The sequence below is a fragment of the Mauremys mutica genome, chromosome 11, assembly GCF_020497125.1.
Source record: "Mauremys mutica isolate MM-2020 ecotype Southern chromosome 11, ASM2049712v1, whole genome shotgun sequence".
Classification (NCBI taxonomy): domain Eukaryota; kingdom Metazoa; phylum Chordata; order Testudines; family Geoemydidae; genus Mauremys; species Mauremys mutica.
In genome coordinates, this window is record NC_059082.1 from 53,679,728 (window position 1) to 53,693,812 (window position 14,085).

Sequence of the window (14,085 nt, forward strand, 5' to 3'; positions counted from 1 at the left end):
CCCTGTTGTGCCAGGCGCTGCCCAGACACAGCGAGAGAGACAGGCGCTGCCCAGACACAGTGTGAGAGACAGGCGCTGTCCCAGCTGGAATCAGGGCCCTGTTATGCCAGGCGCTGCCCAGACACAGTGTGAGATACAGGCCCTGCCCAGACACAGCGAGAGAGACAGGCGCTGCCCCAGCTGGGATCAGGCCCTGTTGTGCCAGGCGCTGCTGTGACGTTATTGATATAAATTGGGACCATATAGAACATGGGTTGCAACCAAGGTCCTGCAGTGGCACCAAATCTTAGATAAAGGGGGTCATCTAAGGTGTCTAAGACCAGATTATGGGTTGCTGGTTATAATTATGCTGTCTGTATGTCTGTATCATTTTTAGTTGAAGTTATGAATGTTGGCTCTATGCTGTCTGTATTTCAAGTTTGTGCTGTGCTTCTGGGGGAAGCCTCCCAGACAAGCTGGTGTTAGCTCTGCCTAGCCTGTTTGATGGCCCATTAAGGACCATCAGCTACACAATTGACCCATGGAGAGAAGGCAGACACGCCTTGTGACTCAGCAAGGTATGCAGAGACTTGTCCATGTGACTGCAGACTCCATTTTGCTGTGATTTTCCACAGTGAGAACAAAGAGATTCTTACACCTGGAAAAGCCTATATAAGGCTGATGCTTCATCTCCATCTTGTCTTCAATCCTGCTTCTGACCTCTGGAGGGACTTTGCTACAAACTGAAGCTCTACACAAGGGACTGAATGACCCATCCCAGCGGGGGATGTATTCCAGAGACTTAATTTGAACCTGCAGTTTACTCCAGCACTGCTGCAAGCCTGAACTAAGAACTTTGCCATCACTGTATGTAATTGATTCCATTTAACCAATTCTACCTCTCATCTCTACCTTTTTCCCTTTGTAAATAAACCTTTAGATTTTAGATTCTAAAGGATTGGCAACAGCGTGATTTGTGGGTAAGATCTGATGTGTATATTGACCTGGGTCTGGGGCTTGGTCCTTTGGGATCGAGAGAACCTTTTTCTTTTATTGGGGTGTTGGTTTTCATAACCATTCATCCCCAGGATGAGTGCACTGGTGGTGATGCTGGGAGACTGGAGTGTCTAAGGAAATTGCTTGTGTGACTTGTGGTTAGCCAGTGGGGTGAGACCAAAGTCCTTTTTGTCTGGCTGGTTTGGTGCCTTAGAGGTGGAAAAACCCCAGCCTAGGGCTGTGACTGCCCAGTTTAAGCAATTGGTCCTGATTTGGCACTCTCAGTTGGGTCCCGCCAGAATAGCTCCGTCACAGCTGCACAGGTGGGGTTGCCAATGTTCTACTTTCACAAATCTGAACACCCTTGCCCTCACCCTGCCCTTCTCCGAGGCCCCGCCCCCTCTCACTCCATCCCCCTCCCTCCGTCACTCACTCTCCCCACCCTCGCTCACTTGCTCATTTCACTGGGCTAGCTCTGGAGGTTGGGGTGCGGGAGGGGCTGAGGGCTCTGGCTGGGAGTGCTGGCTCTGGGGTGGGGCCAGAAATGAGGAATTCAGGGTGAGGCAGTGGGTTGAGGTGGGGGGGGGGTGAAGACTTCAGCTGGGAGTGCAGGCTTTGGGGTGAGGATGGGGATGAGGGGTTTGGGGAGTGGGAGGGGGTCAGGGCTGGGACAGGGGTTGGGGAGCAGGAGAGGATCAGGGTGAAGGATCTAGGCAGCACTTACTTCAGACAGCTCCCGAAAGCAGTGGCATGTTCTCCCTCCGACTCCTACCCAGAGGCACGGCCAGGGGGCTCTGCATGCTGCCCTGTCTGCAGACGACGCCCCCGCAGCTCCCATTGGCTGGGAACCACGGCCAATGGGAGCTGTGAAGCTGGCGCTTGGGGTGGAGGCAGCGTGCAGAGCCTCCTGGCTGCCCCTACGTGTAGGTACTGGAAGGGGGACATACCGTTACTTCTGGGTGCCGTGTGAAGCCACGGAAGGCAGGAAACCTACCTTAGCCCCATTGTGCTGCCAAGTAGACTTTTAATGGCCTGGTCAGCAGTGCTGACTGGAGCCGCCAGGGTCCCTTTTCAACCAGGCCTTCCTGTCAAAAACTGGACACCTGGCAACAGTAGTGCCAGCCACTAGACCCTGCCCTCCCCTCTGCTGCTGTGTCGGGCCCCAGATCACTCCTGCGGATTGCACACAAAATAGAGGTTTATTAGCCACCTGCAAGACCCAACACTAACTTTCGTCCAAGGCCCGGAGGCGGCTCTCCTCTTCAGAGGCGGCGTTGTTGAGTGACGGGGACAGCTTCCTCCGCCGGGCCTGCATCCTCTCCCGCAGAGCACACAGGTTCTCTCCGCGCAGCGCTGGCGTTCTGTCGTGTACGTAGCAAAGGTGGGCGTGAGCACGATGCTGGTGGAACCAGCACACCTGGCCTGCACTCTTGCCAGGACGTGACCCTGGCTGCGGAAGCTCAGTTTCCAGCTTGGCCCAGTGCCCACGGCGCTCCAGATTAGACACTCCGACTGTCCCGGATGTGTCCTTGATGGCATTTCCTCCCACGCCATTGGCTGGTGTGGCCACCCCGTGTGACCTGGCCTTGCCTGGCCTCCTGCGTGTGCCCTGCCGATTCTGGACCAGGGATTCCCCTTCTCTGCTTCTGGACCTTGTTCTTCTACCGGTAGGCCTCCCTCTGCTGCCGGATCTCCACTCTCTGCTGCGGGCCTGGATCCCCTCGCTGTCTGGTCCTCTGGCCCTGCCACTGCACTGCGGGCCTTCCACCCAGCTCCTGGAGCGGCCCCGTGGGTGAGAAGGGCTGAGTCCCCGACCCCTCTGCTCTCTGGGCTTTGTTCTGGAGGACTCCATGGGAGACGGCTGATTGGAGCCCAGGGATGCTGAGCCAGACTGTGAGACTCCTTTGCCTCCTTCTCCCTTGTGACTGCCGGTTGTTCTGGCGTCCCTGGCAGCGCGGCAGGCTGGGGGGGGTGGCCACGGGGCGGAAGGTCCCGCTGATGCAGCCGGCGTCCCACTGGGGTCATGCACCTTCCCCTCCCTGCATTCGGTCACTCTCAGGGTCACCAGCTCTTGGTATCCACCATACTCTGCTGAGGGCCCTGTTTCCTCTGGAGAAGGTTCTTCTCCCCTGGTCACGCTGTCTCCTCGCCTGGCATCGGGGGAGGCTGCCCCAGATCCCTGGGGAGCCCCATTCCCTGGCAGCCCCCTGGTCTGAGCAGCTGCGGCTGGCTCCTTTCTCCCAGCACCGTCCATCTCCTCCGCGCTGGAACACAGCTGGCATCTCCTGACCTCTGCCCGCACGTGGACGTTGGCGTTGAAGGTCACGATCTTGGGGGATGGGGCGAGTTTCTGAGGGGGCGGCGGGGCTCCGTGTGGTGCAGCCATTGACCTGCCCTCTCTTCTCCACCGATGCCCTGGAGGTGACGCGTTTGAGGAAGCCCAGCATGATTCCCCTGAAGGTGGAGCCCTTCCCCTTGCAGGGGATGGACAGTGACTCAGCCCCTCTCCCTGGAGGTGCACGGGGCGGCTGTTCAACCCCAGGCGGTGCCTCAGTCAGCACCAGGGCCTCTGTCTGCCTCATGTTGGTTCCAGCCCTGGGGCCTGTCCCCTCCGCCGGCATCTCTCTCATGCCGCGTCGCCCCTTGGTGTCCCTCCTCTCCTTCCACCCCAGGCTGCCTTCTCCTTCTGCATCCCAGGCTGCCACGGCCTCGCTGTCCCAGTCCCCGACCATCTCCCACTCGCCCTCGGTGCTGAACTGGGACAGCCCCTCTGCAGAACGCGGGCGCTGCTCCGAGGGACTGGCTGGCCACCGGCTGCTGGACAGGGAGCCCACAAGCTCATTGGAGGCTGCGGACGAAACTTTGTCTCCCACATTGTCTCTGGTTACAGGCTGGGGATGATGTACTAGTGGGGCGCACGTCTGGCCCCCCGCTTCCTCTCCATCCTCAGCGCCAGCAGGACCTTCATACAGGGGGGCGCCAGCTGCATGGCCCAGATCCTGAGACCGCTGGTAGGATGCACCTTGCTCCCCTCTGCAGGCATCACCTGACATCTCCCTGTCCCTCGGGAGCACTTGAGTCTCTAGCTGAGTTCTCGCCACGTCTGACTTCCCAGCCCCCTTGGCAGGACAGGGCTGGGGGCTGAGTCCCTCCTCACCGGCGGTGAAGAGGCCATGGCATGTCTCACACAGGTACTGGTTTGTCTGGCTCTGGGACTCTCTGATCAGTCTCTGGCCCAAGGAGCCAGCTGTCGGGAATCCCGGCTCTCCTGTGCCCGCGGGGCGGGCTCTTTCTCCCAGGGCTTCCTGATGGGGCCCTCCCAGCTGGCTTTTCCGGCCCCTCCTGCGCTGCAGCCGGATGTTAATTTCCCGCCTGTGTTCCTGGGCAGCGGCTCTCAGCCGCTCAGCTGCCGTGTCAGCATAGATGGTCTGGGAGCGTATGACGCAGGGTGGCAGGATGAAGGAGCCCAGGGCCTTCTGCGCCAGGTGGATGTCCAGCCGGTGTGCCGCGGCCCGCGGAGAAGCAAGATGCACCCGTGCCAGCGTGGGCCCCTTGGGCACTGGGCGAGAGACTGCACAAGAGCTTTCTCCCTCAGACCAGTCAGAGGCCCTGGACTCGCTGCCCTCCGGAGACGATGGAGAGGAGGCAGGCAGTTCATCTTTTGCCATGCTGGGAGTGCCCTGCCCCTGCCATCTGGGCTCAGCATGCATAGGGCTTGGAGCTGCCGCATCTCCTAGGAGAGTTGCTGACCCCCTTCCATGGATACGCTGTGTCTGCCACCCAGGAGAGCTGGCCCCTGGAGAGCGGGCGCCTTCCCACCCCTCTAGCTTGCAGCATGGACAGTCCAAGCATGTGCAATGGCCCATTTCCAGGTGGCCCACGATTTCCAGAGACAGAGGCTGCTTCCCCCCTGGGCCATGGCGGCTGCGGCTCCGGGCTATTCTCCTGAAGCTGGATTCCAGCTCCCACAAGATCCTCTTCTCATTCCAAACGGCTGTCTCCACAGACGAGCTCCGGGAGCGCCTGCCAGGCCCCGCCATCCGCGGAGCTCCTTTGCCATCGTGGGTCCTCCACTGCCCAGGACTTTCCTCAGAGCTCTGCTCTCTCTGCTGTGGGTAAGACTCATGGGCCACCGGGCGCAAGGCCCGTCTCTGGGACTCCTGGGCCCTGTGGGAAATTCCCAGCACCTTCTTCCTGGGAAAGTCCAGGGTGGATTTCAGCTCTGCCTTGTCCTCCGGGAAGTGGCGTGGGGAGCTGGGGGGCCCTTCCCCATTGCTCGTCTGGGAGGTCTCCTGGCTTCTCCTGCTGCTGCTCCCCAGGGTGTGTTGGGACACTGCCTCAGGGCAGCTGGCTTCGCCCTCCTTTACCCCCATTTCAAGCCAGTGCTGGGACCGGTGGGTGAGGGGCTCCCTGGGGCCTCGCTGGAGCTCTTCCGATTGCCCCGTGGAGAGGGCTGTAGGACCTTGGGGGAGTGTAGGGAAGACATGGAGCAGGGGCTGGGTTTGGCCTCTGGGCTCTGCTCCTGGTGGGGCAGGCGGCAGGAACATCCTTAAGGACTCCAGGATCCTCTTGGGCAGGCCCCATCTCCGCTCCAGGGCCAGTTTCCTCACGTGTGACTCCAGGCGCTCCCTGGTCTCTGTGTGCAGGAAGAGCAGGCTGCCCGTGGCGACGCTCTCGCTGGCTGGGGCCTGGACCTGCCTCGGGGGGCCCCTCCCAGGCGGTGGGGGTGTGAACACGCCCAGGGATCTCAGCACAACACGCGGTAAGCCCCACTCGTGCTGGAGCTTCTTTCTCAGGATGTGGCTCTCTAGACGGTCCCTGGCCTTGGCTGTGACCAGAGGCGGCCCCGTGACCAGAGGCGGCTCCTTGTAGCCGTTCCTCTCCGGCTCCTCAGCCCCCATGCGTCCAGCCAGGCCCATCTGCATCCAGGCCCTCCCTGCTGCGCTCCCCAGCAGCACAGCCGGAGCCTTCGGCATCATCCTCCACAGGGACACCTCCCGCAGCGTGGGCAGCCCCCAGAAATGCACCAGCTGCTTGTGTCTCACGTTCATGTCTAGTGTATTCATAGCTGTGGGCGGCAGGCAGACCAGGGAGCCGGCCCTGGGCTTGGGGGGCTTCTGGCCTGCGCAGATCAGCCTGGGGAGGGGTATCCTCTCCCCCTCCCTGGCCACTCTCTGGGATCTCTTCACCAGGGCCGGCCTCACCCCCAGCCTGATCTCTAGGCACTTCCTCGCGAGATGCCGCTGGAGCTCATCCCTCCGCTCAGCAGCAAGGCCATGGGTTCTGCTGTCTCTTGCCAAGCGGCTCCCTGAGGGGACGTCTGGCTGGCTGGGCCCCAGCCGGCTTTGCCCAACGCCCTTTTCTCCACCAGCCCCAGGAAGCTGCGGGCCAGCCGGAGGGGCAAAAGCAGCAAACAGCCGCAAGGACTCCTGGATCCTCCGGGGAAGGCCCCACCTCCGCTGCAGCGTCATCTTCTGGAGGTGACGCTCCAGGCGGCCTCTCGTGTCCCCGTCCATGAGCGAAGGCTCTTGCACCAGGACGAGGACGTGCAGCTCGGCGCATTGGCGGCCTGTGGTCGGCCCCGGCAGCGGGGGCGCCGGCACAAAGGCTCTGAGCGACCGTTCGATGAGTGCAGGGAAGCCCCATTCATGCTGCAGCCTCTTCTTCCTGACGTGCAGCTCCAGAGCCTCTCTGGCCTCCAGGCCCAGGAACAGAGCCTCCCGTGCCCAGAACTCGACTTCAGCCTCACGGGGTGGAACTGGCCCAGGGGGCGCCCTGGGAACCATCCTGCTGAGGGACTGGGAGTAGAGAGTGCCCAGGCCCCACAGGGCTGTGAGATGTTTGTGCTGCACATTCAGCTCTAGGAGGCAGACGCCCTCTGGGTGCACGAAGGGCAGCAGGGGGCTCCTGGCTTTCGGGGCTCTGTCCCCAGCAGGGATCAGCTTGGGGAGGGGCAGCCGGGACACGAGATGCAGCCTTTGCCAAGAGCGTCTCACTGCAGCGGGGACGGCCCCCAGCCGGGTCTCCACACATTTCTTTGCCACGTGGATCTGCAGCCGCTCCTGAGCGTCACGTCCCAGGCTGAGCCACGGGTGGGGAGCAGTGACAACTCTCCTGGCTTTCCCCACGCCCCGCTCCAGGTGCACGGTGCTCTTGTGCCAGGGCAGCAGGAAAGGCCCCTCTGCATCCCTTTCCGCGGGTCCATGGGGCCTAAGCTCCGCGTGCGCTGAGGCAGGCTGGAGCAGCCGCACCGACTCCTGGATCCTCCTGGGCAGCCCCCAGCGCCGGTGCATGAGTCTCTTGCGGAGGCTGAGCTCCAGCTCTCGTCTGCTGCCCTCTCTGAGGAAGGACAGCTCAGGCTGGAGAACGGCCACGTCCCCGTCGGCCGGCGGAGGCGCCTTGGGCTGGCCAGGGCGGGGGGCAGCCGCCATCAGGCCCCGCATGGATTTCTGGACAATGAGAGGCAGCCCCCACTCGTGCTACAGCCTCTTCTTCCTGACGTGCAGCTCCAGGGCCTCTCTGGCCTCCGGGCCCAGGAACAGAGCCTCCTGTGCCCAGAACTCGACTTCAGCCTCACGGGGTGGAACCGGCCCAGGGGGCGCCCTGGGGACCATCCTGCTGAGGGACTGGGAGTAGAGAGTGCCCAGGCCCCACAGGGCCGTGAGATGTTTGTGCTGCACATTCAACTCGAGGTGGCAGACGTCCTCCGGGTGTACGAAGGGCAGCAGGGGGTTCCTGGCTTTCGGGGCCCTGTCCCCAGCAGGGATCAGCTTGGGGAGGGGCAGCCAGGACACGAGATGCAGCCTTTGCCAAGAGTGTCTCACTGCAGCGGGGACAGCCCCCAGACGGGTCTCCACACATTTCTTTGCCACGTGGATCTGCAGCTGTTCCTGAGCGTCACATCCCAGGCTGAGCCACGGGTGGGGAGCAGTGACAACTCTCCTGGCTTTCCCCACGCCCCGCTCCAGGTGCACGGTGCTCTTGTGCCAGGGCAGCAGGAAAGGCCCCTCTGCATCCTTTTCTGTACAGCTGCGAGGCCTGAACTCCGCAGGGGCTGAGGCAGGCTGGAGCAGCCACACCGACTCCTGGATCCTCCTGGGAAGCCCCCAACGCCGGTGCATGAGTCTCTTGCGGAGGCTGAGCTCCAGCTCTCGTCTGCTGCCCTCTCTGAGGAAGGACAGCTCGGGCTGGAGAACGGCCACGTCCCCATCAGCTGGTGGAGGGGCCTTGGGCTGGCCGGGGCCGGGGGGAGCCGCCATCAGGCCCCGCATGGATTTCTGGATGATCAGAGGCAGCTCCCACTCGTGCTGCAGCCTCTTCTTCCTGACGTGCAGCTCCAGCTCCTCCCGGGCTCCCGGTGGGAGGAAGGGCAGCTCCTGCTCCGTGAACTCGGTCCCAGCTGCGCGGGAGCTGGCGGGCGGCGGGGCGGGCGAGGGGCCTGGCTTGGAACAGCTTGGCCAGGGACTGTCGGTAGAGCGTGGGCAGCCCCCACCTGAAGCTCAGGTGCTTGTGGAGAAGGTTGAGCTCCAGGTGATCCGAGGCCGCCTGCTCCAGGAAGAGCAGCTCCCGGGGCCGCAGCTCCAGGGATCTCTGGCCCGGCTGAATCAGCCGGGGCAAGGGGAGCTTTCCCACCCGGCGGGCGGCTTCCTGTGAGTGTTGGGCCCTGCGGGGGATCAGGCCCAGACGGATCTCTATGTTTTTCCTGGTCACATGTCTCTCCAGCAGCTGGTGGCACGTGTCCCGGCTGAGCTGCTGGCGCCATGCAGTTCCCAGGGGCCCGGCTAAGGAGACAGCCACCGCTGTGGGGCCCACGGGTGCCACCCTGGAGGGTGATTCTCTTGGAGCCCTTCTCGCTGACAGCCCCCTGAGCGGCCGGCTGGCCCTTCTGCCTTGCGTGTCTGGATGTGTCCCCGGAGCTGCGGTCGTGGGAGGCATGAAGCCCCGCAGGGACTCCTGCACCCTCCTGGGGAGCCCCCACCTCCTCTCGGCCACCCTCCGCCGGATGTGGGCTTCCAGCTCTCTCTTGGTGGCCAGAGGGATGGGAGGGGCCCCGCTGCTGACACGGAGCTCCATGGCTGCCGGCCGTTCGCTCCTCTTGGGCCTGGGGCGCGTGGGCGGGGGTGGCATGAAACACCTCAGCGATCGCCACACCAGGCCCGGCAGGCCCCATTCGTGCTGCAGCCACTTCCTCAGGACATGCCTCTCCAGCAGCTCCCGGCCCTTGGGGGCCATGAAGGGGGTTTCCAGGGGGCAGAGCTCGATGGCCACACCCAGGGGCAGCAGGGGGGCGGGTGGCACGGGCGGGCAGGGCACCATCTTGGCCAGGGACTCCGCGTACAGGGTGGGGAGATACTGGATGTGCTTGTGTCTCACGTTGAGCTCCACGCTGCCCGTCTTGCAGCTGAGCAGGGGGCAGAGCCGGTGGCGGGCCAGGGGGGCCTTGCAGCCTGGGGGGATCAGTTTAGGCAGGAGCAGGTCTCTGCGCCCCAGGGCAGCCATTTTCTGAGAGCTCCTCAGCACGGCAGGCAGCGCGCCTAGTCTGATTTCCAAGCCCTTCCTGGCAATGTGCCCCTGCAGCTCCCGAGTGTCTCTGCAGCAGTGCGAGCCGGGCGCAGATTTGGACACTCTGGCGGGGCTCTGGGAGGCCTGGGCTGGGGCTCTAGCTCTGAGGCCGGGCGTCTGGGCTGCCCTTGTCACTGGGCCTGGCCCCCTTGGAGCCCATTTCCCAGACGGCAGGGGGCCGAGCCGGGGGTGTGGAGGTGTGGCTGGCATCAGCAGCCTCAAGGACTCCTGGATCCTCCTGGGCAGCCCCCATCTCTTCAGATGCACCATCCTTTGCAGATGCCGCTCCAGCTCTGTCCTGGAGCCGACGCTCAGGAAGGGCAGGGCCTGTGGCATCGTCACCACCCTGCCTGCCCCCGAGGGTTTGCGTGCGATGGGTTTCGGTGCTGGGGGCATGAAGATCTTCAAAGCGCTCTGCAGGGTGCAGGGCAGCCCCAGGGTGTGCTGCAGCCTCTTCACCTGGACGTGCCGCTCGAGACTCGCCCTGACGTCACGTTGGAGGAAGGGGGTCTCCGCTTCGGCCAATTCGAGCCTGCCGGCCACACGCAGGGCTCCAGGGCTGACCTGCACCAGGGGTCTCCCAGGCAGAGACCTCGGAGCTTCCCCCGTGGCTCTGGGTGCTGTGCTTTCTCGGTCTCGCTGCCGTTTGGCCTCCTGCCCTGACATCCTGGTCCCGCCTGGGGACTTGGCCAGAAACGGCACCCAATCGGGGCGATGCGCCTGCCAATGGGGAGCGGCCTGGGGGCTCCTTGCTCTGCCTCTGCGCAGGAAACTCCCGACCCAGCCACATTCCGCTTGGCTTGGAGGGAAGGGCTCGTGCTGGGCAGGAGCGGGGCTGGGGTACTCCTCATGCCTGGGAAGAAATGGCTCATGCTGGCTCGATCCAGTTCTCAGCTCCCAAGCGAGTAGGAGCGGCTCATGCTGTAGAGAAGAGGAGCTCTGGGCCTGCTCTTGCCCGCGAAGGAGAGTCTCATCCCAGAGAGAGGAGCAGAAGAGACATTCGTCCTGCTCCGTGGAGGAGCCTTTGACTTGCTGTGGGCAGGACAGCCCCTCCTCATCCTCCCTCGGTGGGCGGCGCTCCGTTTTCCGGCTGCCTGCCTGGCGCTCGGGAGGGGAACGGGACTTGCTGGGTGGGAAGTGGCCCTGCGCAGGTGGGAGGACCTGGTCTCCTATACATGTCCTAGAGCGGCACCACTGCAGCACATCCAGGCCTCTCCACATAGATCTACCCAGCAAGTTTCTCCCTTTGGAGTGGGAGGCGGGAGCAGGAGGTGACCTTGGCCCGGCAGGGACCCATGCGCTGGCCCTGTCGGCGTATACCAGCTGCTCGGCTTGCCAGGCCGCCTCGTTGCACAGGGCACAGTCTGAGTTGTCACACAGCAGCTGGCGGATGGAGCGGCGCCTGGCAGCTCGGCGAGCGTGGCGTGGGGGGTTCCAGCTCAGCCGGTCACGCGGCTGTTTCACCCGCTGCTTCTTTGCACCTAAAACAGAACAGCAGAGAGGGCTTCTGAGGAGAGATGGGGCCTGAACATAGCGGGGGTCACGGGCACCCAAACAGTGACCCCACCCACCTGTACCACCCCAACCCCAAATCCCCATTCCTGCACTGCTCCTAACCCCGAGGCCCTGCCCCGTGCCACTCCTTCTCCCAGCGCCCCGCCCGCCTGTGACCCATTCCTCCCGAGGCCTCGCCCCCACACCAAGCCCCGCTCCTCCGCCACTGCTTCCCTCCAAGAGCCTGCCCCCCGCTTGCTCTTTCTTCTCTGCACGCCCTGCCTCCTGTTGCTCGCCCTTACAGCCAGTCAAAAGTCAGTGGGCATGGCCTCCCGGCCCCCTCATTCCAGTGCCCTGGCCCCAGGCCACTCTGCGCTGCTGCTCCAGAACCAGGCATGCTGAGCTTGTGAGAGCCCGGAGCCCGATGAAACACTCCGCCAGCACCACGCCGGGCCCCCTCTCAAACACTGCCAGTGCTGTGAACCTGGCCACAGTGAAGTCCCAGCACCATGAACCCGGCCCGGGCATCGTGCCAGGGCCGTGAATCTGGCCGGTGCGCTATCCCAGTACCAGAAACCCGGATGGCACATGGTCCTGGTGCAAATAACCCAGCCGGTGCCCCATCCTGCAGAATTGGGTCTCGCCAGTGTGCGGGATCCCAGGAAATCTCTCTGGCAAATGTCAGGGGCTGGCAGCACCTAGCAGCCTTGGCCTTGAAAGCCCTGGTACGATGCACAGCAACGGAGTGCCAGGGGGCTACACCCCTATCCAAGACAGAGCAGACGGGGTGAAATAAAGACAAGATCTGCTGGGCAGTGGGCAGTGCCTCCTGCTGGCAAAGCTGCCCTGTTCTGGGAAGGGCAGATAGCTCCCCCCGATGCTCACCATTAGCCTGCGCAAAGCCCTGGAGGACATGGGGACAACCTGCCAGAGGGGACAGACAATCGGGTATTTGCCTCCATCGCTGCAAAGCCCCCTGACGACGGTTCGTTAGCAGCATGTCAGCTTATCCCGGCTCCAGTCAGCACCTTGGCTCCTGCTCCTATCCCCAGGGGCAGGCCAAGTCTGAGGGGCCTCGTGTGGGACCCCTGGGCCAGGGTGGAGGGCTTGGGAGAAGCCCTGGGATTCTGAGCCAGGGAGCCGTCAGGGAACGTGAGGCAGGGCCTTACCTTCTCCCTCGTCCTCCATCCCCCTCCACCGGAGCCTGCTGACCAGAAGAGCCTGCGGGAGCCAAGGAAGCAGCAGAGTTACGTGGTACCCAGACTGAGGCCGTGCAGTGCCAGCCTCCCGCCCAGCCCAGCCCGGTGCTAGGGGTGCCCACGCTTCCCTCCACCTCCTGCAGCTGGAGAACTTCAGGCTCCTTCGGCCATGCCCCGGGCTCCCCATCCAAGTGTCATTGGAACAATCCTGGGTCCCCCATCCGCCGACATCGAGGCATCGCCACACCAGAGTGGGTGATTTCTGCCCCCAGTGTTATGAGTCGAATAGGGACCAGGCCCTTGGGCTTCGCAATGTGCTCTGGTTTCCTCTTCTCTCCCCGACTCCCATGGTTCCCACCTGCGAGCCCAGCTCCCCAACTGTTCTGGGACCCAAGGCAGGATCCCCAACTGACCAAACCCAAAGATCTGTCCTGGATTCCCCCTTTCTCCCCACACCTCTTGCTTGCTCTCCCTGGCCGGCTGGGAGGCCAGGGACCCAGGAAAGCTTGTGGCTTTGGGAGGGAGCTGGGAGGGTTTGTTGGTCAGCTTCCCCCAGCGGAGGGAAATAACTGGCCAGAGCCGGCTTAGTGCCAGGGGTGCCAGAAACCCTGGGACCATGAGGGAGAGCCCTGGCATTTCTAGCACTAGCTGGTGGTCGGGGCAGTAAGGAACAACCAATGAATGGAGCCACGAGCGCTGTCTGTGGCCCTGTCTCTCTGTGTGGATGTGCCCCACCAGCCCAATGGGGCCTGGTCAGAACAGGGGGCCTCGGGCGCTCCCACCCTCCCTTCCATGAGGCTGTGTCCAGGCAAGCTCTGCTGAGAGCGCAGGACGGCTTGGGGGTGGGGGGTGGGGGAGGGTCCTCCTACCATCCTGCTTCTCCAGGAGAAGCTGTGCTGAGTCACGATGGCCACCCAGATGACCAGGACCAGAAGGACGCAGGTGTACAACACCCAGGAGCTGTCAAAGCAGGCACAGAACCAGCTCTGCATGATCCCCACTCCCGCGTCAAACATGCTGGGGAGGACAGTCTGGACGCGCACTGGGGGTGGAGACACTACACTCCCTGCTACTGCTGTGGCTGGATCTCACCTGAGGGGCTGTTTGTTCCAGTGACGCATCATAAAGGGCCAGGACCAGGTGGGTCCTGACATCACAAAGGGACTGCAGGCATCAGAGGTGGGCAAGACCCTGGCTCCCTGCAGCCCCTCCCCAGCACCCCATGTAGGTACTTAGAGACTGTACCTTAGAGACTGTATCCTTCTGGAATGGCATTCACCAGCATAACCCCTTGGAGAATGGCATTAAATTGGAGTAACACCACAGTGAATCAGGCAGGCGCTGTGAGGCTCTGGATGGGACTGGTCCCCAGACCGGGTGTCTGTCTGTCAACATCCACCGGCCAATGTCAGAAGACGTGATACTGAGCTAGATGGACCTTTGGTCTGACCCAATATGGCCGTTCTTATGTGCCACCATCTTCCACCCTGGCACTGTTCAATTCAGAGACAGGGAGAGGAGAATTTTCAGAAGAAAATCTGATAAGCAATTCTCTGCTCAGTATGACTAAAGATATCTCCATTTACTGTACACATTCACACAACATTGCCCATGCTTGCATTTTATCAGGAGATTCGCTACATTTGATGCAAAGCCTCAACTGCTGGAGTCACGTGCTTATATGAGACTCTCAGCTTCCATGACAACAACAAGTAAGTTTCTGGCATTCATGGTTGTTCAGAAAAGAAAAAATGTGACCCAAGTGCATCCTAAAGATTGAAAACCCAGAAGGTGAATAAACAGAATCCAAATTTATTTATTTTTTAATCATGGTTTTGGAACCAATCTCTCGATT

At 62.4% G+C, this 14,085-nt stretch overlaps 2 protein-coding genes across 2 annotated transcripts; both read right to left on the bottom strand.

Annotated features, from left to right (window-relative positions):
- Positions 1 to 2,199: 2,199 nt before the first annotated feature.
- On the bottom strand, positions 2,200 to 7,418 carry LOC123343668. Its single transcript, XM_044978905.1, has 2 exons — positions 3,537 to 7,418; positions 2,200 to 3,496 (listed from the first exon to the last, which is right to left on the bottom strand). The coding sequence occupies exons 1-2, from the start codon at positions 7,416 to 7,418 to the stop codon at positions 2,201 to 2,203; spliced, it is 5,178 nt and encodes a 1,725-aa protein (XP_044834840.1). The 3' UTR covers position 2,200.
- A 36-nt stretch (positions 7,419 to 7,454) lies between these two features.
- On the bottom strand, positions 7,455 to 13,420 carry LOC123344110 (protein FAM205A-like). Its single transcript, XM_044979908.1, has 4 exons — positions 13,100 to 13,420; positions 12,201 to 12,252; positions 8,426 to 11,018; positions 7,455 to 8,385 (listed from the first exon to the last, which is right to left on the bottom strand). Exons 1-4 carry the CDS (start codon positions 13,244 to 13,246, stop codon positions 7,455 to 7,457), a joined length of 3,723 nt encoding a protein of 1,240 aa, XP_044835843.1. The 5' UTR covers positions 13,247 to 13,420.
- Positions 13,421 to 14,085: the final 665 nt, after the last annotated feature.